A 26,810-nucleotide genomic window follows, 5' to 3' on the forward strand; every position below is an offset into this window, starting at 1 on the left:
GTGAAGCGACTTCCGACTGTGCCAGCAGCAAAGATGGCGGAGGAGCTGCTGGAGGTGGTGGAAAAGCTGCAGTCTCGACTTTCCGAAAATCAGGAACCACGAAAGGTAAATACTGTTTTAAATGACACCAGCGGACAATTTATAAGGGCCAGTAGAAAAAACTGCCGTTTTGTTCTTGCAGATCCTCCGTTCAAATATTGCATGCGTGTTAGCCACGTCTTAAGTATTAAGCAGCTGCTGTGATTTTAGTAAACACGTATAAAGATCGCAGGTCTGAGAAAAACACACTGAGACAATGGGTTTGCAGAAAGTGATACGATTGGCACATTCGTCTGCCTTTTCTGAATTGTTGGCGCAGGCTGTTGACGCCTTGGTAAGGCTGGCTAGCCCCAAGTTTCTCTACTTGGAAGTTGCCTACGGGCGATCTGCCAATCCACGCACAGAACGAATCACATTCTTTACCATTTGAGCTACTGTTGACCTCTTTGGGTTAGTACAGTAATCGGAGTGCGTACCCTGAATTCGCCTCTCTGACTTGAGTCGCATAAGCGTGTGTCAGTCTGATTGTCGAATATCCCTTAAAGGGGCAGTAGGTTTACACTAGATAACTGGCAGAAAGTTTTTTAATAGTCCCAAAATGCATCTGTTGTTCTGAACTGATTATGTGTGTCCCCTTTTTACTCCCTTTAGCATGTATCCATTTATAGGTCAATGTCGCGTTACCTACACGTAGCTCATTCATCACATAACATTAAGGGGAGAAAAATCATAAGCTGGTAAAATAATAAAACTAAATAAATGGACAACCCCTAACAGTAGTGCGTAAAAAAAAAATATATATATATATAGGCATATTTAAATGGAATGTGCAAGACATAATCATATTTATTAAAGAGCAAGGCTGTGAATTGTAGTTAAAATATTTAGATAATAAAGATGGCATTAGATAGGCTGAAGATCAGTGCATAACGTCTTTTGATTTATATTTAACAGCTTTTACAACATAAATTAACATTTTGTTTGCCTTTGTAATTGCTTCTGCACATTGCTTAGATGAGGAAAATGTTTGTCAACATAAACTATAAAGTCCTTTTCAGAGGTTGCTTCCTTTAAAGCAGTGTCTCCCATCTTGAATATCTAATTGACCAGATTGAAGAAATGTGTTGGAAGTCTTGGAGAAGTTCATCAATAAAAAATGGAAATGGAGAGATGTAAAAATTAAATTGACAAATTGATTAATATGGTGGCAAAAAGCATGAAAGAGATATGAGCGTCAATGCTTAATTTTATTGCTAGCATCCTGCCTTCACAGACTTGTCTGCTGCCTTTGCTTAGTCTAGAAAGAAGGGAATTTGTCCAGAGAATCAAGGCAAAAGTGACATAGCAGTGCTAGAAAAAGTCCAGAGAAGAATGACTAGGCTGATTCCAAGCTACAGTGGATGAGTTATGAGGAAAAATTAAAACGGCTGAACCTTTTCAGTTTAAGCAAAAAAAGATTAAGAGGAGACTTGATTGAAGTGTTTAAAATTATGCAGGGAATTAGTCCAATGGATCAAGACTGTGAAGAACACTGGGACACAGTTGGAAACTTGTTAATGGTAAACTTCACACAAACATTACAATGTTTTTCTTTACACAAAGAACCACAGACACTTGCAATAAGTGACCAGGTAGTGTGGTAGACAGTAGGACATTAGGGACTTGCAAAACTAGACTTGATGTTATTTTAGAAAAATTAAGTGGATAGGACTGTTGAGCTTTGTTGGACTGATTGACCTGCCCTTTCTAGATTGTTCTAATATGCTCAGTCGTTTATCTTCAGAAATTTGAAGCAGTCAACAGTGTAATATTAAGAAGCATTTTCAGAAATGTATGGGGAACTAGTATAGTGGAGCTATACATGCATGCCTGTGTTTTCTGTGTAAATGGAGGCACAGTGTACCATGGCAGCAAGGTAGGAGCCAATTGCTTCAGAACTGGGCAAACACTTGGAAAATGCAGTTTAACACAGAAGTGTGAAGTGCTACATGTGGGCAAAAAGAACATCAAATATAAATACAAGATGGGAGACGCTGTTCTAAAGGAAGCAGCCTTTTGAAAAGGATTAGGGCTTGGGTGGGGGTTGAATTTTGGTGTGTAAATTGTGACTAGATTGTATGGAATGTTATCTGCTTTTAATTAAATAAAAATACATTGAAAAAGGAAAAGGGTTAGGGGTTATGTTTTGTACATTTTTTCCATCATCTAAGTCAGGGGTGCCCACACTTTTTTGGCTTGCGAGCTACTTTTAAAATGACCAGGTCCAAATGATCTACCTGCATTAATAAATATATACATAAAATATATGTTGTCGTGCCTTGCATAACTGAATAACCTTTATGGCACAGTAACAATTCAATACATTTATGGTCACTACAGTATTTGGATTTAATAATCTTCATGTGGGAAAAGGCTGATTCGCATAAATAAGTAGAGCCGAATAATGGAGTCAAGGAGGTAGCTCTTGGAAGGACACCTTATGCGTAATGATCAAGTGACTCGCCCGGAACGATGCTTTGGTTTGTCTGCCTTTGCTTTTGAATTCAGCCGAGTGAAAAATGACGGCTGTCCCATTAACTGCGATTTTAGTTCCCTCTCCTTTCTCTTTCTCAGATAGCTTTTCAGAAGTCAGTTTCGTAGTTTTTATAAACAGTTCAAAAGTACTTTTCCACATTTTCCTTCTTTGGAATAGCAATGATAGATTGACAAATCATACAAACGCACTTCGATTGTGAGAGAAAAAATCCTCTTCCAATTCCACATCCATACCCTTCCGAAACAATTTTTTTTTTTTTTTAAACCCTTCTTTAGTTGATATAAATTGGAAGGCTAACTAGATCACAGCCGGAGTTTTGCAGTAGCTAGCGCGTTTGATCCTGCGTGCGGGATGACCAGTGTATTAGAAGAAAAGAGATCTCAGACTGGCCGTCCTGTATGTCAATCAAGTGGCAAACACCATAGGAAGGATATATGATAGACTAACATTTAAAAAATTTTTTTTGAAAGCAACGAAATCTACTTGTGCTACTTTTGCGATCGACGTCTTGGGCACCCCTGATCTAAGTACTGCACAGGAGATGTTAAAAAGGAAATTAAAATGTTAGGTTATATAGTGAAAACTGTTTAATATAAACCAGGGGACATTATGCGCAGACTGTATAATGCACTAGTGATACCACATCTGGAGTGTTGTGTGCCGTTCTGGTCACCACACTACAAGAAAGACACAGCAGCACTTGAAGATGTTCAGAAGAGAGCAACCAAGTACATCTCAGGACTTAATGACATGTCCTACTATAACAGGCTCAGAGAGTTAAACCTGTTTAGTGTCAAGCAGAGGAGACTGCATGGGGACCTAATCCAGGACTTCAGAATTCCCAGTTGAATTAATTCAACTTAACAGTGAATCTCATACTCAAGACTTGAGAACACCAGTGGAATTTAGAGAAAGTGCATTTAGAACAGAAATCAGGAAGCACTTCTTTATACAAAGAGTTGTGGGAAAGTGCAACAAACCTTTAAACCAAGGAGTTAAAACAGAAACCCTGACAACCTTTTAAGAAGTATCGAGATGAAAGATCAGGACTGCTTAGCTATTAGTTAAGCAAACAAGCTTGATGGACTCAATGGTCTTCTGTTGTTTGTCAAGTTTCTTTTGTTCTAAAGTTGAATGGAATGCCAGTCTGTCACAGGGCACACTTATGTATATACACACACACACACACACACACACACAAACCGGCACTGAAAAAGTACAAGTTCAAAGTTGCCAGTCATTCTGATATGAATGGCTTTGAGATGTTGGAGAAAAACCAAACCAAATCTAAAAAGCCTTCACTGACTTAGAATGCCTATCAGAATTACACATGCAATACGAGTGATCATGGATTCTAATGCAGTCTTGCCACTGTGCTGCTCCAAATGTTAGTTTTGAAAATATTTTTTATTTTTAAATATAAAATGAATTGTGTTTTATATTAAACAAGTGGCACTTTAGTGACATTACGTGCTGTGAGGCACATATCACTCAAGCTGGTGACCCTCGGAAATGTGCCTTCAGATTGGCTTCTCCCAGATCTCTTCCTATCAGAGTTTTTTCCAGTTTCCAATTACCTTTGGATTGTGTAGGGCACCATTATACCCACTGACACTTTGATTTTTTTTATTGCAAATTCTCTAAATGAAAGGCCTACACCTCTGAGGGCAATAATGCTGTCTCATTTCATTTATTAATTGCAGTTTCTTGCCTTTATTGCTGGAATTTACAACTTTCTACAGTGTAATATTTTCCAAGTAGTACTTCAGAGGATGTAGTAACACAGTCGGTTCCAACTGTGCTTTAAGACAGACAGAGGATTTTTAAGTATTCAACCGAAGTTGGGACATCTGTGCAAGTCATTTGCTTCAACTTGCAAGGCTTCATTTACTTTATTTGCTGCAGACCATCTGTAGGTTATAAGCTATTAGTTGTTCCCTGAATAAGGCCCATTTGTATTATTCTGAAATGTCCTTTTTTCAGTTTTTGTTAACTGAAGCTTTAAATTTCAACCTCTGTCAGGTAAATGCGTACCTTTTCACCATTTTAGGTCATTCATTGCATCTCATCTTATTAAATTTGAAGAAAAACTGGATAAACGGAGGTGATCTAAAACTTCTGTCTGGTAGTTTAGGTGGGAATAAATGTGATTTTGAGCTTAGTGCTACAAAATGGGAATGTTGGCATCATGGTGTGGTATCTAGTTGAGGTTGTAATCCATTTTGTGCAAGTTATTTGATAGCTATAAGTTGTCCCTTAATGAATGAGTATGAGGTAGCACAGTGGTTAGCACTGCTCTTTCACAGCTTGTGGACCCTGGGTTTCGTCTCGTCGCTGGTACTGCCTATGTGAAGTTTGCATATTCTCCTTGTGTCTGTTTGAAGGATTCCTCCAGTTCTCTGGCTTTTTCCACACATCTTAAAAATGTGCATTTTAAGTTACATGGCAATATAAATTGGAGAAGCTCCTCATCTGGTGTTGGTTACTACCTTGTACATATTACTGCTCAAACCCTGCCCTGAACTGAATTTAGCAGGGTCAATAATGCATTGATGTGCGGGTGGATGAATGAATGTGCCCAGCAGTGGACTGGATGGACATCCACAGCTGGTTCCTGACTTGTGCTCAGTGCTGTCAAGATAGATTGAAAACCGTTAAATCAATCCAAATGGATTGACGTGAATAGTAACAACATTTTAAAGAGGAGGCAAACATATTTTGTGCATTGATGACTTGTAGATTGATTTGTTCTTCATGGATACATGCTTAGTTTTGTTGATTTACTGTACGATGGGTTATAAAATGCAGTCTCTTCCACAGTAGCAGGTGGACCAACACCTCCAGTTCTCCCAGTAACTCAGGGTTTATAAGAAGAATACATCAGACTCGACAGCCCCTTAGAACGGCTGTAGCTATGTGTAGGGCCATAAGCCTACAATTCAACAAACTGGGATTCAGCTGTACCCTCAGTGTTCACTGCAAGTGTACTGTATCTATGTTTGGTGGGGTGATATTAAAGAATGATGTGGAGTTAATATTATATTATAAAATGAGACCCTGCAGTCAGGTTTGATATTGTGCCAGGACAACTTAGGTAGCACGGTTAGCGTATCACTGTGGGTAAATGGCTAATCAGAAATAGTATTTATTAAATATTATAATATCCATCAATATTATCATGCTATTCACAGGGTACATCAGAAAAAAAAAAAATATGCCGGTCCTTCTCCACAGCACTGTTAGGAATTAGTAAAACTGTACATTATTTGTTCAATCAGTGAATGTACCATTTTAAAGTTTGCGGCTGCCATGTGGACAAGTTCAACTTAGTTTGACTTTATCAGTTTCTGCTGTTAGTGCAGTAATTGATTCACTTAAGAAAACTGCACCAGTACTGTATTATTTTTTTTTCGGTTAGACCCATGAGCATTTTTTTTTTTTACTGAACGAGATAAATCAAAGAATATCTGATGGCATTTGCACAGCTTTGATCAGTTCATCAGTCATCACATTTTTTCTTGTATTCTCAGTTTTCAGACTTTTTAGATGAAGAACATCCTAAAACTGATATGTGTATTTACAATCAAAGGGAACTGGAATGTACTTAATAAAAAAAGAAGCTTATGTTGTTTTTGTTTTTTATGGTATTAGAAAAAGAAAAAAATGTGATCTTATCTGGTGCACTTCCTTGCACAGTGCACTCAGTAAAGGTATGATGGCACTTGAATCTTTACACTTTTGTTTTATTTTACAAATTATGTGTTTATGTAGTTTTTCATTTCATGAACATTAATGAAAAATGATATACTCAAGGCAACATTAACATTTTGTTTTACTTAAGGCTTTGTGAAATTAATGAGATTTGAAGATTAGGAAATTAAGAGGTATGTAACCACGTTTACTAACCTGTGTTGCATTTCATCATCCCTAACGTCTGCTTCGGTCTCCACAGCTTCTGAAGACTTTGAAGAGGCTGAACGAGTTGCCAGTCACTGTGGACATTTTGGTGGTGAGTTGCTAGAGTTCATATAGTGCCAAGCACCTAGGTGGATAAAATGGTTAAGTACCATTCTAGTAATCATGAACGCGGCCTGTTTATTCTTTTGGATCTTTTTATCTGCCTAACAACAGGCTGTCTTTTGCAGGAAACTGGAGTCGGCAAAACTGTGAACAGCCTGCGCAAGCATGGTGTGGTTGGAGAGCAAGCAAGGAACCTTGTAGCTAAATGGAAGAAGTTAGTCCCACAGGAAGGAGTCAGGTGAGATTTAATGTCCTCGGGGAGTTGCTGGAGTGTCCACAAATTATAAGACCATTTTGCAATAATGAAAATTAAAAACTCTTGTTCAGACATTTTGAGACTTTAATTATTATCCTGCAGACTTGCAGAGTGTATGAATGTGCTTCTGTTTTAATTAAACAAACATCCACTCCTTATTGAATTAACCTCAGTTGAAGACTGAGGGGGCTTGAGCCCACAGTGGCATTCTTCGGTACAAGGTAGGAATTAGCAGTGGATGGAATGCCAGTCCATAACAGGGCACACTCACTCGCACTGTACCAGTTTAACTCTGCCAGTTCAGCTAACACACGTCTTTCTGATGTAAAAGGAAAACCCACACAGACTTTGTAGAAAATGCCAAACCAGTACAGGCAGTGACCTACTTCATGTTATTGGCTGAATGAAGACTGGATGACTGATTATCTGCATAATTTACTAATACTTTACAAGGATAAGAGGAAGCATTTGTTATATATACATTTTTAAGAAGTGTCTTGCTCTAAATATTGTCCTAGTTACTTAGAAAGATTTAAACTTTCACGCTTACCCTAGAAGGACAGTGCCTGCTGTTTTTTTCTTTTTTTTGTTTTGTTCCAGGATATTTTAATTAGGTATTGATTTCAACTTGCTGGCAGACCATCTTAACTGAACATATCAATTCCTTCTTTCTCAATTAGATTTTTTTAAAACTGGGAGAGTCAGTTATAAATTGTTTTACTTTCCTGAGATAAATAGTAATGATTTGGTATACTTCCATGAACTGATTTGTCTTTCCTGGCATCGTTTATTAAATTCTGTTTTATTTATATAAATTATTAAAGCAAACACCCTATAAAAGGCACACCAGTGCAATTATAAAAGGAATTAGCAGATCCTGCATAGTGTTGTTTGATTATTCTTGGCTTTTATAAATTACTTGGAAGCAAATTATGGAATGATCTGTTAACAAAACTGTTAAACTATTAAAACGATTATTCAGTTTTCTTCAGTTTATAGCACTCCTTACAAAAACAGGATTTGTGCACTTACAGTAATTTACAAATACAAAAGAGCAATAAAAAATGTATATAAATAGCAACATTTGCATGCCTGAGTTCACATCCATTTAAATGAACAATAAGGGGCTTTACAGCCTGAAGGAGACAGTTCAGTCTATCGAACTTGGTGGGTTTGTTAATAGCTAAGTTGCCCAAGTATCTCATCCAGATGTTATTTCAGAAACAGATACATAAACTTCAGCTGTATTGTTATATAAACCATGCTGACAGATGATCTGTTCAGTTGGCCAGAGTATAATGAGTCATGCATGCTAAAGGCTGTGATAGTATATTAAACCTTCTGATTTCTGTGCCAGTTTACTGTAGTCACAGCAATAGGCCAACAGCTCTCTGTGCATTCGGTTTGTTACATATGTAAGTCATGTAATAGAGCCAGCTTGACAAAAGCAGATGCAAGAAAGTTTTTTTTTGCTTTTCTTCTTCTTCTTCTTTAATTAAAAATAACTGGTCACTGTTAGGTTTATATTGAATGGAAAAAATCAGTAACAACACAGTTGGGCAAGCAGTGCTCTACATTAAGGGTCTGCAGAATCAATCCTTTAAGGCTATAGTGTGTCCAGGTTTTTGTTTCAGCCTGATTGCTTAATTAGAAATCAGTCCTTGCCTATAACAGATCTTATTTAATTTTACAGCTTGTTAGTGTTTTTATTCTACCATGTCAGGTCATTCTTATATTGTAGATGTTTTTCTATCTAAGCATATCATCCAAATGCTTTGTAGCCTGAAGTGAATAAGTTATTCTTAGTCTTTTGCATTCTTCTTTTCAGTTTCCTTTCAAATATTTTATTAAACCAAATAATTCAGAATGAATACACACAGGTTTAACTGGGAACAAGTTAGATGGGGAGCTGCTATATATTTTGTCATTTGCATCATATTAATAATAAAGAGCAATTAAAAACAGTGAATGCAACTTTCAACCTTTAACATGAAAAACACTGAAAGTACAAAGTCAGAAGTGTAGAAGGTATAATAATGATACAGATAACAATTAATAATAATATGAACAGCACACTGCACATGTATGAATGATGCGAGCATCACTTTCAGATTCCTAGAATCCCTTTCAATTTCACTGATCGTTTCAATTTCACACGCCTTTACCATTGCCAGAGTAATGCTTGGTACTAATGCTGTTGGCACTTTTACATCCCAGGTAAACCTCTGGTCTTATGCAAGACATGTCTGTACTGGTGCCCGAGTGACACTCAGGACTTACTCTTTTAGCACTGTTTTTATAGCCCGAGTGACATTCGGGTCTAATGCTAAGGAGGTTAAGACTAAAATAAGCATGTAAGGGTTGGGAATCTGAAGGGAGACAACTAAAATGGAAGCATAAAATGTCACTCGAGCAATAAATGCTTCAACAGCAATAATAAACTTCTCATTAAGAAACTGGGTTGTGAGCAAAAAACAGCAGCCCTCTAAGATCAACTGTGCAGACCGTTACTCTACATGATAGACCTTGAAATGGAGCTGGGTGTTTGGCTCTCAGATTCACATCATGGAGTTCTTAGAGGATGCTGGTTTTCATTTGAACTGGTTTATTAATTTGATTCCAAGCTTTCATTTGACCCTGGCGCTTAAGTTTATGGCTTATACAGGTCTGTAAATTCCTCATGCAATTTAGGATTTTCAGTAACTCTGTATAAGGTGATAAAAATCTGTAAAATGCAACAGCGAAGAAACCTTTTCAGAATTAAAATAGGATAGTTAGTGGTACATTTTTTGTAATTTCTTCTTTTATTTTGCAGTTGCTAAAATCCTCAATATACTGAAAGAATTGTTGAAGTAAAGGTCAGATGCATTCTCCGGCTGCTATTTTTTACCATATGGGCCATGTTAAACCTAGTATCTACTCAGCAAAGCCTTGTTCTCTGAGTGATGTTTGTGTTGGTAGAGCAAACATGATCAATGCCATAACTCAAACACAACTGCAGAAAGTATTTGGGGAACTCCAAACCCATGGTCTTTGTCTTCAAAAAGATAGTGGATATGCAGAAACTTTATATTTCAACATATGCTAACAGCTGAATTTGTTTCATGTATGTGGCACTTTATAGTACCTTATATAGAGGAGAAATTTAAAAAATTTAAAATTACACAAATATTTTATAGACAACCTGTGCTCAAAAAGGGAAGCAGTCTTGGGTATTCCCAATAGGGATGCATATTTCACTTCTGTATGAAAATTCAGATTGAGGTTTATTGCTATCATGTTTTTAATGCACTGAATGCTATTTTTTTTTTACTTTATTTGTCTATTTGCATTCATTTAAATTACTTGCTTGTTAAAAGTATTATATTTCATGTTGTTTTTACAAAGCTGACATGGCTATAAACAACAAGGTATCCAACATTGTAGAAATGCCAGTTTTAATAAAAAACATAAAGAAAGAAAACTAAGATGAAGAATACAAATCCATTTCAGCTTTCAAATTCATACATCTTTGACGCTATTGTTACAAAATAAAACAAATTAGCAGAACTTTCTGACCATACAAACTCGAGAGCAAGTGAGAGGGATTTAATTAATCAGCATGTTCAGTTAGCAACAGTTACTTTTTTCTAAATAGAAGGGGTGAAGATAACTAGTGAACACAAAGATATGTTAGAAGTTCCACTTCTTGATAAAGCTAGGCAATAACAAACAGTAAACACAGTAATGCATTCTGTATTGACAATTAGCTTTGTCTACTCCAATAACTTTTGTCTCATTTTTTTTTCCCCCCTAGAGAGGCACGAGATATTCAGTCTCAAAACAAGGGAGCACCCAGCCAAAAGCATGCACGGAATCCATCTCCTGTGGAGGATTCACATGTGGAAGGCAGTGAAGAGGTATATCATTCCCCTCAGCATCATTCTCAAAGAGCCTCCAATGTACACAGCCATAAGAGACTGCAAACTAGCAGAGGAGGCTACCAGTCTGAGGGCTATGAAAGTCCACAAGAGGAGGAATCACCATCCAGGTTGAAAGAGTCTTATAGTCCTCCCGAGTCCCCCTCATCTCCCCCTAATCTTGCACACTATAGGCAGAGTTACCAGGAGCAAAGTTTTGAGTCAGCACATAAGACGAACTTTGAAGGACAGGTACCTGAGCGTACCAAAATCTCCCATAAAGAGTCACACAGAGACAGAGAAAAAGGGGAAAGTCATAAAGGCTTACACAAAGATAAGCATCACATTAGCCAAAAGGTGAAGCCGTCTTCCTCCACTCATACTATGGAGAAAGAGAGGTCATTGCATTCTCACAGCAGTGATAAGGTACAAAGGCAGATGGACTTTGATGAATGCTCTGAATCCCCTGTTAAAAAACGGAGTAAGGAGCGAGATGGACAGAGTAGCACCAGCAAGCGAGACAAAGATCGGATTGTATCAGGACAATCTGTCCAAGACCAGGATCAATCCAGAAAGCGCAAGCACCAGGACTTTGAACCTCATAAAACAGTAATGGCAGGATCTGTAAGCTCAAAACATAAACATGATCAAGATGGGAAGAAGGCAAGCAAAAGCTCATCTTCTAAGCAAGGTGACAAGAGCAACCAAGGTATGAGTAACAATTTTGTAATAGCAGAACTATGTGTATTTGTTACTATCATTTTAACTAACTTGTTCACTCCCAATAGGGGGACCACAAGAGAAACACAAAAGTTTGTCTCAGTCGGAGGAGGCTAGAGATACAAAGGAGGAGTTTGAGAAGCCCACTATGTCATTTGAATCATACCTCAGTTATGACCAGCCACAGCTAAAGAAAAAGAAAAAGTCAAGCCGTCCACCCCCTCCTGCACCCTCTCCAGCACCTGCCCCCACCAAACATCATACTGCCAAGAAGGACCAGAAGACTAGTGAACCACTGAAAAAAACAGAGAAGCCAAAAAAGGTGAACGTTCAGTTTTTTAAAGTTCAATGGTTTTTCTCTAAGTAACAGTACATAGAGTGTATACAACAAATAAATAAAAGGGTTTATACAGGAAAAATAAGTTATAATTGTGTACAAGATCTGTTTTAAAAACATACAATCTGCAACATAAATACAACATATCACATAGAAGTCAGTGTACAATTGTATATGGCAATGTGTAGCATGCATTGCAAAATTAGAACCTTTGACAGTTTCAGTTTCAATGGCAAACTGTCAGTAGAAATGCTTTCAGTTATTTACAATTCATTTGGGATTAATAATTGGTCTTGGAGCCTGGCATTTCGTGCTTTGATCCCACAGGACTATCTGCCAGACTATGCATGTGATAACAGTTTGTGAAGAAGCTTTGTTTTTCCTTTTAGAAGTCCACACAGACCTCTTGTATATCTCTAATCACTTCTTATGATTCATAAAGGTACGGACAATTGATGTGGTGCCTACCCTACCTGACATACCCTTGCCCGCCATCCAGCCCAACTATCGCCCTTTGCCAAGCCTGGATGCGACTCCTTTGTCTCCACATAAACGAAAAGGCACGTACCTGCCAAGTTGCTGTCTTTATTTTTGAGCCTTGACCACTGCTTTTTCATCTTATTTGGTCTGTCTCGTGCCCACAGTGCCCTTGGCGACAGCTGATGATGATGACCAGGGTTTCACCGGTCGTCGCTTCAACTCAAAAATGGCAGTGTACTCTGGATCGAAGACAGCATGCCTGAGCAAAATGATGAGCCTTTATGAGCAATGTATTCGTGTTCTTCAGAATAACATTGACTGTGAGTCGATGTTGCTTTCCCCTTTGTTTTTATTTTGCTTTTGGCTTTAGAGGAGGCAGGTGTGCATTCAGTTGAGCAGATCATGGCAGAGTTTAATTACAACTTTTATGTGTCTAATTTTCAGCAATTGAGGAAGTGGGAGGAGTGCCTTATGAGATTCTGGAGCCTGTCCTAGAGCGCTGCACCCCTGAGCAGCTGTACAGAATAGAACAGTACAATCAGGTGAGCTTATGAATTTGTAAGACTGTAAATGGTAACTTTTGTAGAACAAATTATTCTCTATATTTACACTTTGCTCAAAATCATTACAACATAATTTTCATTAAAATCTTGAAGTAACTGGATTTTTTTTCTCTCCTTAATTCTGTTTATTTCTGTGTAGCTATCTTCACTCAAAGTAGGATTAGAATGCAAGTACAGGTTTACAAATTTAAATAAATAACATGAAAGTACTTAACCATGTTTAAGAATTGAATAATTTTACCAATTAGGCTTTTTCTGTGTTAGTAAGAAAGCAAATATGTTTGCTGTAAGAATCCAACAAAGCTGTTAAGTAGGCATTAAATTCATGGTAATGTTAGATGATATAATCAGAAGAATAAGATGGGTAGCTTTTTCTGGTAGTGAAGAGATGACCACCGGCCTGCTTGGCTAAATCACGATCTCACCCTTTACAAGACACTTGCACAGACTGTGCTTGTGTTGTACAAATACACTCGCTGAGCACATTTTTAAGAACAATGTGCTAATACTGGGCAGGGCCTCCTTTTGCTCTCAAAATAGCCTCCTTTTTTCTTGGCATGGATTCTGCAAGATGTGGGACACAGTTCTTTGAGACTGTGACCCATGTTGACATGACTGAAACAGAGTTTCTGAAGATTTGTCAACTGCACTATCATGCAGTAAATTTCCCGTTCTACCACATTCCAAAGATTGTTTGATTGGATTCAGATCCAGTGAGTGGGAAGGCCATTGAAGGGCACATAACTTATTATCATTTCATGAAACCAGCTTGAAACATCACTTACCTTTTGAAATGGTGCATTATCATGCTGAAAGTAGCTATTAGTAGATGAGTAGATTGTGGCCATGAACAACAACAGCATTTATTTATATAGCACATTTTCATACAAATAATGTAGCTCAAAGTGCTTTACATGATGAAGAAAGAGAAAAAAGACAAAGTAAGAATTAAAATAAGGCAAAACACATTAACATAAAATAAAAGTATGGTCCGATGGCCAAGGAGGACAGAAAAAAACAAAAAAAAAACAAACTCCATAGACGGCTGGAGAAAAAAGAAAATCTGCAGGGGTTCCAGACCATGAGACCACCCAGCCCCCAATGGGCATTCTAACTAACATAAATGATCCATCCTCAATGTTTTTAGGGTTCTCATGGAAGGACTTGCTGATGATGGTCATGTGGACTTCTGGCCTTTAATCCATCAGTGTAGGAAAATCATGGTGCCTTGATTAGGTGGTGGTGGCGCAGATTGCCACCACAGAAAACCGGAAAGAGAACACAAGAGAGAGTACGGATTAGTATGGATTTTGGAGCCACCATGAATAGTTATGATAATGAATTTAATATACAGAGTATCAGGATTAAATGAAGGTGAAGTTTTCAGAAAGCCATGTTTAAAGTAATGTGTTTTTAGCAGTTTTTTTAAAGTGCTCCACTGTATTAGCCCGGCAAATTCCTATTGGCAGGCTATTCCAGATTTTAGGTGCATAACAGAAGAAGGCCGCCTCACCACTTCTTTTAAGTTTAGCTCTTGGAATTCTAAGCAGACACTCATTTAAAGATCTAAGGTTACGATTTGGAATGTAAGGTGTCACACATTCCAAAATTTAAGATGGAGCGAGATTATTTAAGGCTTTGTAAACCATAAGCAGTATTTTAAAGTCAATTCTGAATGACACAGGTAACCAGTGTAGTGACATCAAAACTGGGGTGATGTGCTCGGACTTTCTTTTCCTAGTTAGGACTCCAGCAGCTGCATTCTGCACTTGTTGCAAACGATTTATTTCTTTTTTGGGTAGTCCTGAGAAGAGTGTGTTACAGTAGTCTAGTCGACTGAAAACAAAAGTGTGAACTAATTTTTTTTAGTATCTTAATGATATAAGAGGTCTAACTTTTGCTATATTTCTTAAGTGAAAAAATGCTGTCCTAGTGATCTGATTAATATGCGATTTAAAATTCAGGTCACAGTCAACAGTTATCCCTAAATTCTTTACCTCCGTCTTGATTTTTAATCCTAATGTATCCAGTTTATTTCTAATAACCTCATTATATCCATTATTGCCAATTACTAAAATTTCAGTTTTCTCTTTATTTAGCTTGAGAAAATTACTATTCATCCATTTAGAAACACAAGTAAGACATTGTGTTAGTGAAACAACAGAGTCTGAGTCATCAGGTGCTATTGATAAGTACAGCTGCGTGTCATCAGCATAGCTGTGGTAGCTCACGTTATGCCCCAAGATAATCTGATCTAATGGAAGCATGTAGATTGAAAAGAGCAGTGGACCCAGGATAGAGCCTTGTGGAACACCACATAGAATATCATGTGTCTTTGAGTTATAATTACCACAACTAACAAAGTATTTTCTCCCTGCCAGGTAGGATTCAAACCAATTTAAGACACTGCCAGAGAGGCCCACCCATTGACTAAGGCAATTTCTAAGAATATTGTGATCAATGGTATCAAATGCGGCACTCGGATCTAAGAGGATGAGAACAGATAAATGGCCTCTGTCTGCATTTACCCGCAAGTCAGTTACTACTTTAACAAGTGCAGTTTCAGTGCTGTGATTTGTTCTAAAACCTAACTGAAACAAATCAAGAATAGCATGTTTATTGAGGTGGTCATTTAACTGCATAATGACTGCCTTCTCTAGAATTTTACCTAAGAAAGGCAGGTTAGAAATGGGTCTAAAATTTTCAAAAGCAGAGGGGTCAAGATTATTTTTCTTGAGTAGGGGTTTAACTACAGCACTCTTAAGACAGTCTGGGAAGACCCCCATATCTAATGATGAGTTTACTATGTCAAGAATACTATCAAGTAGGACGCCCGGTACTTCTTTGAAAAAACTTGTTGGTATTGGGTCGAGGACGCAGGTGGAGGGTCTCAGTTGAGAAATTATTTTATATAAATCGGGTAAATCTGTCCTGGTGAAAGGGTTTAATTTGTCTATAACGGAGTACTGGGGCTTAAGAGGATTCACAGTGTTGGGGAGATATGCTATATTATTTCTAATATCATTAATTTTTGATTGAATAATACAGCAATAGCCTCACAGGTTTCACTGGAAGTATTTTGGAGGCATTCCTTTGAGTTACCTGGGTTTAACAGACGATCAATTGTAGAAAATAAGATTCTGGGATTACTAGCATTGTTAGAAGAGATGTACATGGTTGACATTAATACTCAAATAGGCTGTGGCATTTAGCCAATGATTTGTTGGTATTATAGGGCCCAAAGTGTTCCAACAAAACATTCTGCACACCATTACAGCACTACCACCAACCTGGACAGTCATGACAAAGCAGGTTGGGTGAATGGAGTCATGCTATCTGTGTGCCCCAAAAGAAACTGAGACTCATTAGACGAGAATATGTTTTTTTCCAGTTCAGTCTACATCTCAAATATATGCATTAGGCTAATTCTTCATTCAGAAGTATGAATGCTTTTGTGTGGAAAGTGTACCGTAGAATAGGCTAACCGCCTATCCAGGGTTGGTTCTTGCCTTGCGTCCTATGATAGGCCTTCACTCCTGTGATGGATTCCAGCTATCAATGACTGTAGCATGTGAGAAAGTGGGTTCAGCAAATGTGCTGATGTATGGGTACATGTTAGGAGTGACTATGAATTTATAAGTCATTATTAGGTTAGTTAGTTACACTGGGTTAGCAAATAATGGCCACTTGTATGAATGTGCACTACAGTGAAGTCGTTTTTTATTCATATCATTTGAATATGCATTTTGGTACTTTCTTTGACTGTTTTTAGACTTTTGCAGTGTTTATAAGATGTGCCGCTTAGGTTAACTGACCACTCTAAACTGCACAAGAACAACAAGTGTTTGTGTCAGTGGGCAATGTGATTGGCTAGTGCCCTGTATGCTGTTTGGATGAACTCAAGCCTGAAATGGATTAGGCAGGTTTAAGAATGTTTTTTCATGTTTCTTCTGTTTTTTGTACTATGTAATTAATGAAATGGTGGAAGAAGAAGAACTTTTCAGTGGTTAATGCTGCTTCCTCAGATCTTCTAAAAACAGCATATAAATTCTGACCTGCTGACTTAGTATGGTTTGCACATTTTGTCCCTTTCTTTTGTGTTCTTCACCAACTCAAGTACATACATCTTATGTTGAGTGGTCTGGCATCATATCACATTCATGGTTGATTGGTTTTTTTTAATCTGTGGCTGTCAAGGTAGATTAAGGCCATGTCACACTGCATGACAAATCCAACAATTTCCATACAATGCAGCTACAAGGAATAAGGATCTTACCAACAGAAGAGAGGCTTGCATGTCTGATTCACATGTTTAGGTACCATAGCAGAATGAAAAAAGGACAGAGATTGTGGCAGAACTTGCTGTGCCTGTAAAGGCCTCACACGGGCACTGGTTTTACCAGCACATTATTGGCTCTCAGAAAAAAAGGGTGAGCTTGAGGTATTTTGGAAATAAGAAACTGAAAGTCATCATGCAGTCATCTAATTTGACTTGACCTGTGATATATAGTTGTCTCTAATGATGAGATCAGTAACTGCAGTCATTAACACTAGAATTACCAGAGCCTACGAAAAAACTCGTAATTCCGTCCCACCTTAAACTGCTTCTTAAATCCCTTCACACCTCTCCGCCAGCGCCCTTTGTCTTCTAAATGTGCTGATAAAGAGAAGCTCGGAGCAGCCGGCTATTCCATCCCCCCACCAATTTAGAACGTGCACGAACTTCTCTCAGCTCATGCCTTGATTGAGTATCTGGGAGTGAAGTGGAGTTTTAGAGTGGAAATAATAGATCGTTGTTTGGAACACACGCATTTCATGTCTGTTCCGTTTCTACAGTAATCTGTGTCAACACATTGTTAAAACAGAAACGTTTTTATATTCTAGTAGTAGATGACAAAATGTAGGCATAAACTATATAATGTATGAAGCCTGAAGTCCAAATAGCAAAGAAACATTTTCACAAGAATAACACAATTGCGCTTTTATTCAAAATATAACTGCAGAAACAAAAGCCGCTAAACATGTGACATTGACACCACTTTATTATAACTGCCTCCGTGGTTCAATAGACTCAGCCCCCGCTTCGGAATCAAAAGGTCACGAGTTCGATCCTGCGCCCCTCCGTTTTGAGAAGTAAACTGCTTACTGTTTTAAAATAAAAGCATACATTTCATTTCAGTATGTAACAGCCGGTGCAATTTATGATCCTTGTAAAGGCTAGCTTTTTTTTAAATTCACTTTTCATTCTCTCAGTCGCGTTCAGAATCAATCCATACAACCCCATCTGACACAGCTGTTTTCACTAAAGACGAGCTATAGCTCTGCAGTGTACCACGATGCATACTAACGCCAAACACCCTCAACCTAAAGTCCCGGTTCTGACACACAAACGCTGGCGAAGCTGCTTCTTCGTATCTCACCGTCACTTGCTTTTCTTTTTATTCAGTTTTATTGAGTGTTCCTGCCAGTCCCGCATGTTGCTGTATGCTGTTTCTTTTGTACTCCAGGACATGCAGAGGAAAGAATGGTAAAGACCAGTAACTTCGGGCGCTATATGCAATCATCAGACACTCCCCATCTGCCCGTGTCGCTCAAACACAGGAACATATATTGGTGTAAAAGTATAACAAAAGTGCACTTTTTCCATCGCCTTTTCCTGTAAGAAGCAATGTACACACTTCTCTCTATGCTGTGGTTTCTATTACACACCTGAAAGAAAGAGACAATACATGTGAAAATATCCAGCATACAGCAACATGCGGGACTGGCAGGAACACTCAATAAAACTGAATAAAAAGAAAATCAAGTGACGGTGAGATAAGAAGAAGAAGGCAGCTTCGCCAGCGCCTGTGTGTCAGAACCGGGTGGGGCGTTAGTATGCATCGTGGTACAACGCAGAGCTATAGCGCGTCTGTATTCTGTTTCTTTTGTACTCCAGGGCACGCAGAGGAGAGAATAGTAAAGAGCAGTAAGTTCGGCGCTATATGCAATCATCAGACACTCCCATCTGCCCGTTGTTTTGTTATACTTTTCAATACTTTTATACTGCTCAAACGGGCATGCTCAAAAAATACACGTGTAATGCCACGAAAAGTGCACGCAGACACTTCATTTCGCAAACAAAACAAGTGCACTTTTATTCAAAACTACCTGTATAACCAAGAAAAAGAAAGCAAGTTACAGTAGGCGATTGATACGACATCTTGCATGGTGCAATGCTAAGAAGTGCAGATTTTCATTCCGTGCTATATAAAATCATCACATTCAAATATTAACAGTTCCCACACACCCAAGGACCGTCCTTCCTACATTTACGACCGTGTACTTGTTGCCGTGTACACACCTCTCTGTGCTATGGTTTCTATTACACTGAATGAGCACCTGACACTGTACTTTCTTCCCTGGGGAAGGTCCCGATCAGAGAATTTCCAGTTCCTGCATAAATTCACACCCGATCTGACGCTGTTCGCTTTCAAATAATATTGCATTAGTGCGATTATATTTTCACATATATTGTCTCTTTCTTTCAGGTGTGTAATAGAAACCACAGCATAGAGAGAAGTGTGTACATTGCTTCTTACAGGAAAAGGCGATGGAAAAAGTGCACTTTTGTTATACTTTTACACCAATATATGTTCCTGTGTTTGAACGACACGGGCAGATGGGGAGTGTCTGATGATTGCATATAGCGCCGAAGTTACTGGTCTTTACCATTCTTTCCTCTGCATGTCCTGGAGTACAAAAGAAACAGCATACAGCAACATGCGGGACTGGCAGGAACACTCAATAAAACTGAATAAAAAGAAAAGCAAGTGACGGTGAGATACGAAGAAGCAGCTTCGCCAGCGCTTGTGTGTCAGAACCGGGACTTTAGGTTGAGGGTGTTTGGCGTTAGTATGCATCGTGGTACACTGCAGAGCTATAGCGTCTTTAGTGAAAACAGCCGTGTCAGATGGGGTTGTATGGATTGATTCTGAACGCGACTGAGAGAATGAAAAGTGAATTAAAAAAAAAGCTAACCTTTACAAGGATCATAAATTGCACCGGCTGTTACAGACTGAAATCAAATGTATGCTTTTATTTTAAAACAGTAAGACTAAGAGCAGTTTACTTCTCAAAACGGAGGGGCGCAGGACCGAACTCGTGACCTTTGATTCCAAGCGGGGCTGAATCTATTGAACCACGGAGGCAGTTATAATAAAGTGGTGTCAATGTCACATGTTTAGGCGGCTTTTTGTTTCTGCAGTTATATTTTTGAATAAAAGCGCAATTGTGTTATTCTTGTGAAAATGTTTCTTTGCTATTTGGACTTCAGGCTTCATACATTATATAGTTTATGCCTACATTTTGTCATCTACTACTAGAATATAAAAAAACGTTTCTGTTTTAACAATGTGTTGACACAGATTACTGTAGAAACGGAACAGACATGAAATGCGTGTGTTCCAAACAACGATCTATTATTTCCACTCTAAAACTCCACTTCACTCCCAGATACTCAATCAAGGCATGAGCTGAGAGAAGTTCGTGCACGTTCTAAATTGGTGGGGGGATGGAATAGCCGGCTGCTCCGAGCTTTTCTTTATCAGCACATTTAGAAAACAAAGGGCGCTGGCGGAGAGGTGTGAAGAGATTTAAGAAGCAGTTTAAGGTGGGACGGAATTACGAGTTTTTTCGTAGGCTCTGGTAATTCTAGTGTTAAGTTTGACTACTCCTGTGAGAAGAAGTCGTAAAATATGACATTGGCTTTAGACTTGCATTGATACTGACACCATATTAGATTAAACATATCAAATAGATAAAAGATCCATAAATTGAGTTCCTATGTGATATTAGAGAATGATGTTTATTTGTTAGCTTTTTACTTTTTCCTAATATTAAATATATTGACTAAAATTAATATATTTACTTTGATTTATACAAGTATATGGCTGTTAAAAACAATGCCTATCAAACAGAGTTGTGTACATTATAGGAAATGTATTTCGTTATTACAAACTAAGAACTGACAATTACAATGAATATATAACTGCTTATTGTAATTACTAATTTTACCTAACAGATTAGTCTCTATGACAGATGAATATTCCTGTCACAAAACCGATTTGCATACTTTTGATATCCAGTAAAATTTTCATTGCGCATATTAAAAATGCTCAATCTTTGACATGTTAGGTGTTACCACCTAAACCACTTTCATGAAACCTTTGGTCTGGGGGGAAAAAAAATTATTAGATATTTTGTACATTCACAATATAATCATTTTTTTAGATAGATAGATACTTTATTAATCCCAAGGGGAAATTCACATAATCCAGCAGCAGTATACTGATACAAAGAAACAATATTAAATTAAATAGTAATAAAAATGAAAAAAATTAAAATAAAATTAATGTTAGCATTTACTCCCCCGGGTGGAATTGAAGAGTCGCATAGTATTTCTGCTTTCTGACATTTGTCCTGGCAATGAATATTTTTTTAAATTTATGAGGTACTTTTCACTGTTTTCTACATTTTGTATAAGTGATTAACAAAGTTTTCAAGCCTGTGTTTTGTCAGCTATTACTAAAACTATATATAAACTATATATATATATATATATATAAATATAAAATATTAGTGACCGATAGGGGGCACTGTCATCCCCTTGAACCCTCAGTTCAGATGCTAGACACCAGGTAAAAGTCCAATACTTAATTTTATTAAGACTATATAGTGCACAAAGCACCCTCCACTCCACAATACTCATAAACACAATCAAATCCACAATAATCCTCTCTCCCAGACGCGTTGCCACCCTTCCTCCCAGCTCAGCTCAACTCTGGGATCTCCCACAATCCTTTATATAGTCCGTGACCCGGAAGTGCTTCTGAGCCCTCAGTCCATGTTACTTCCTAGCACTTCTGGGTCAGATCAAAGTTCTTCTTTTCATCCTGGAAGTACGTCGTTTCTTCTATTGCTGTAATTAAGATGTACTTCCGGGTTAGAGGTGACACAGAGGTCTCCGAGCCTCTCTGCAGCGTCCCCTGGTGGTCTCGACGTTATCCAGCAAAGCTGTACAGGAAAACTCCAATGTCCATGATGCCCTGCTGGAATTTGGGGCATCTGCATGTTGCAGGGATGGCTCTCTCGGGCGGCCTGGGGGTATTGGCCGGGATGAATGTCCGGCCACAGTCCACAATTTATATATATTATTCATCCTCACACAGGACCACTTTACAATCCCCTATTAGCTGAACATCCACATTTTTGACATGTCGTGGTAATAATAATTTTGTATTTATATAGCACCTTTCCCATTCTTAGGGCACTTGGAAAATTCATGAACACACAAGGTTGAACACTTAAATACTATAAAGAGAGTGACTTGGCTGAGGAATGAGAACTAGGATGCTGTGCTGGCCACAATGTCATCCTGTTGTCAAATACTGACCATCGCTGATTTCTGTAGGGGGTGTTAGATATTTTAATAAAAGGATGTTCCTTGTTTCCTTGTTGCAGTGGTTTGTGGAAGAGTCTGATGAACTCTGGATGCGTCACTGCCGACGCGATTTCCGCCACGAGAGCCCACAAGAGTACGAGACATGGCGTGAGCTGTATTTGCGCCTTCATGATGAACGTGAAGAGCGGCTTAGAATGCTCACGCAAAACATTACGTCTGCTCATGCTAACAGGCCCAGGGGTATGTTGAGATGCTTTTCTCAGGAACATTTATTCCTTTCAGAAAATTCTTTCATACATTTTTACATTCTGTGAATTTTGCTTTTCTTTACCCTAGGTCGGCAAGTGAAAATGGCATTTGTAAACACTGTGGTAAAGCCTCCACGGGATGTTCGGAGGCGGCAAGAAAAATTTGGGACAGCTGGTGGCAGTACAAGTACCAGCATAAATGAAGCAGCACCTATTAAGTAAGCAGAGATTTGCTTAGTGTGTAACAGTAGTTCTCAAATGTTCTTCTTAAGGTTGCTAATGTTTTTTCATTTCACCTCATTTCATTTTCTGAAACTGCTTTTCCTGGTTGAGGGTATTGGTGGCAGCAAGCCAAGCAGTACACACCAGACTTTACTGTCCCCATCTTTAAATTCCAGTACCTCCTGAGGAATTCCCAGGTATTCCCAAGCCAACTGAGAGGTCTTATCCCTCCCACATGTCATGGGTCTACCACAGGATGTTCACCCAGAGAGACGTGCCTAAAAGATCTCTAGGTGGAGCCACCATGTTGCATCCTTACAACATACCCAAACCATCTCACCTGGCCCCTTTCAATCCAGAGGAGCAGTGAATCTACTCTGAAAGTCTCCTGAATCACTGAGCTTTACAGTTTACCACACAGTGTCAGCCCAGTCACCCTCCTTTCTGCAGGTTGTACTCGCAATCTCATTCTTTCGGTCATTACCCACAGCTGAAGACAATAGGTGAGGGAAACCAAGAGTTTTGTCTTTAGACTTGGCTCCTGCCTCACCACTACAGACCAGTAAAGTACTTGCAGAAAAGCTGTCACCGCTCCAATCCCCTTGTCGATCTTACATTCCCTTTTTCAATCATTTGTGAACAAGTATCTGTACGATACTGAAACTCCTCCACTAAGAGCAGTTGTCCCCTCAAACCCCCTCACCCCCAACATGGAGAGAGCAATCCACCCTTTCCTGTGAATCATGACCTCTGACATAGAGATGCTGATTCTCATTTCTGCTGCTTCACACTCTACACACATTCATATGAGGCAAAAAGGACTAACTACATCACCTATGGAAACCAATGATACTACCCCTACCTTTGATATCTTGTCCATGAAAACTATAAACAGAAGTGGTGACGAGACACAACCCTGACAGAGTCCCATTACCCACAGTTTACAAATTCAATTTTTAATGCTAAGTATCTGAACGCAGCTATCCAATGTCCCATTGAAGGTGAGTGAAGTACCCTTAGAATGGCAGACTGCTGTGGTGGTCCCTATATTTAAAGAGGCTGACCAGAGGGGTGTATTCCAAATACAGAGGGATCACACTCCTCTGCCTCCCAGTTAAGGCATACAGTATGCAAGGGTCCTGGAGGGATGACTTTGTATGATGGTTAAGCCAAAGATATGGACATTGTGGATTCTGTCTTGGCCATGTAACAATAGACAATCTCTTCTCCCTGGAACAGTTGCCGGACCATGAGTGGGAGTAATGCTACCCAATCTACATGTGTTTTATAGCTTTGAAAAAAAGCTTACTGTTTGACCGTGTCCCTTGGCGTGTTTTATTTATTTTTTTTTAACTTTATTAATCCCGAAGGAAATTAGTTGGTTTTCGCATACCCCTTGGCGTCAGAGCGCAGGGTCAGCCATTGTACAGCACCCCTGGAGCAATTGAAGGTTAAGGGTCTTGCTCAAGGACCCAGCAGAGTAGGATCTCTTATGGCAGTGACTGGGATTCGAACCAGCAACCTTCAGGATACCAGCGCAGATCCTTAGCCGCAGAGCCACCACTCCTTTAGGAGGTGCTGCTGGGATATTGGGTAACAGGTCTGCTCTTGCATACTGTTCATTCCTTATATGAAAGCTGTGAGAGCTGTCTATTTATACCTGGATTATTGTTTTTTTTTTTTTTTTATTTTACTATTCTTTTTCTTAATTTAGTAGTCAACTTTACTCAAGATCAAGATACATTATAATTGTTTATATAAACTTTTTTAAAAATCGACACAGGCTGCTCAAGTAAGTTGTTCCTTATTCAGAATAAAGAGGCAGGGATTTGTCTGAGAAGTACACAATGTCACACTACCTATTGAACAGTCAAAAATAGCATCAAATACGAACTCCTATGCCTTTTGTTATTTTGTGTTGTTTAAGCTAACCAGCTGGTATGTATTAAATGTATTATTTTTTTTAATTATCTCATTAATATGTTGAAACATTAAGAACCTAATTTATATATAAATCGTTAACACTATAATGGATTTGTTAATATGTACACCACTATGGTATACAAAACTCAACTGAAATATTTAAAGATACTTTTATGTGTGTTTCTGTCTCCTTGCTTCTGTAGAATCAGACCAGCATCAACCACTTCCTACAGCAGTCTTTCTATCGGTAGCAGCAGCACTAGTGCATCCCAAGCTGCAGAAAGCAACACATCCTATGAGGGTCCCAGTACCAGCACAGGGAGCCATGCCTCTTCCTCCTCCTCTTCTAGCATTTCACCTGCCAGCAGCAAGCCACAAGTTAAAAGTAAGTAGGCTTGCACCCATCATTTACATTTAGGCATGGGCAGACATTACCAAGTCATAACAATCCTCTAATCTCCATTTCTCTTGTCACTACAGAAATTGCACCCATGATGGCCAAGACGATTAAGGCATTTAAGAATCGTTTCTCAAGACGTTAGTGGTCTCAGGAGCTTCAAAGGAGCCATCTTGTCTGTGATGGTGTAAAACTGGACTCCAGACTCTTAAGGATTTGCACTGCTGCAAGAGGAATTCATGACCTAAACCAGTTTGACCTGTAATCGCCCATCTCTACCCATACAGCTTAAAATGACACAACAAAATTGAACATGTGGTCACTTTTGCTTGCAAACAGTTGCCATGGTACACATTCAGCACTGGTCTGCACATGTATATAAACCCTTGTGAATGCCCACTGCACATTTTAACACTATGCCCTAAGTTTTTCTTTCTCTAAATGGATTAAAAAATGTGTTTTGGGGCTCTTGAGCAAATGCAATATATGTACATATTTTGTCAGGGTGAGCTGTCTTACTGTGGGAGAGCACATATTGCAGTTCAGCCTCAATCTATCTTGTTTCTTCTACTCACTCCCTCTTTGTATTTGCTACTTCATTTCAATCATTTTTATTTATTTATATGTAGGTTTACTTTAGATAAATACTAAAGTGTATTTTATTTTATTTAGGTCCTGCACTTCTTAACTCACAACCCTCTGCAGTAGCCTAACTCCTGATAGAAAATGTAGCCATCAATAGGCTATGGTGAAGGGTGGCTTCTCTGTGTGACAGCAGGCCATTCTTGTATTTTTTTCCTGTTTTGGGTGTAGGGGAAGGTGGTTGTTTCTGTATATACTTTACAGAAAAAAGGTCATTTTAAATTATGGCTGTAATGGAAATGTTTAAGTGGTGGCAGTTGTAGGAAGGAGACTGTGACAGACACCGCAGATGAGCTTTAGGGAGTGCAGGCACTTGGCTAAATGATACTAAAGAACGCTTTGTGTCTGTGGTGGTCTGAGAAGACAGCTCTTGTCCAACTCATTCCAGTAAGTAAAGACAGTCAAGTGGTCAGTATGTTTTATTTGGGAACAAGAATTATGAAGTTAAGCTAAAAAGAAAAAAAAAATAATTAACTCGTTTAAATTACTTTTTAAAAAGAGGAAAATTATATATTGTTTTAATAAACCAATTTCAGAAAGCTAAAGATTTTATGGGATGCCAGTGCATTAGACCAGCATGAGCAACATAAGCCAGCTCAACCAGGCAGCACGGGAGCTCGGGATGGCTGATGGGACTGGGAGGTGGCTGTGGTTTCCAAGCTCAGCTGGTGGTGATTTTCAGCTGCGGTTCCTAATTGGCTTCTCTTATTTCTGTCACCCAGGCTTGCATTGCTATTGCAGTCATTTTACTTTGTAAAGTGCCTTGAGGCGCTATATGAATCAATGGATTGATTGTTATTAGCTGTTGGAGCGATCCAGGGGCAGATGCTGGAGAATAGCTGCATTTTGTATTTATTCTCAATTATAAATTTTATTCGTGAAAATTGTTTTAAGATTATTTTAAGATAAAAGGATAGTGCATTTAGCAAGTGGAATTATTTCTGTGAATAAACTCTTGGAAAAACTCTGGAGTCTGATTTTATATGTGAGAACAAACTGGTGTCAAAGAACCTGCATGTCACCTTCATTAAGTCTTAGTACGGCAAACCCTCACAGAAGCCGTTTCAGCTATCATTGTGGCAACAG

General features: G+C 38.6%; 1 protein-coding gene across 1 annotated transcript; it reads left to right on the plus strand.

Moving 5' to 3' along the window:
* On the plus strand, positions 1–26,690 carry eloa (elongin A). The gene is made up of 12 exons (XM_039739469.1): positions 1–105; positions 6,528–6,584; positions 6,721–6,833; positions 10,648–11,459; positions 11,539–11,792; positions 12,250–12,367; positions 12,452–12,607; positions 12,732–12,829; positions 22,352–22,532; positions 22,629–22,758; positions 24,889–25,070; positions 25,166–26,690. The coding sequence occupies exons 1-12, from the start codon at positions 34–36 to the stop codon at positions 25,225–25,227; spliced, it is 2,235 nt and encodes a 744-aa protein (XP_039595403.1). The 5' UTR covers positions 1–33; the 3' UTR covers positions 25,228–26,690.
* The last annotated feature ends 120 nt before the right edge of the window (positions 26,691–26,810 follow it).

This window comes from Polypterus senegalus, chromosome 17, assembly GCF_016835505.1.
Source record: "Polypterus senegalus isolate Bchr_013 chromosome 17, ASM1683550v1, whole genome shotgun sequence".
Lineage (NCBI taxonomy): Eukaryota > Metazoa > Chordata > Cladistia > Polypteriformes > Polypteridae > Polypterus > Polypterus senegalus.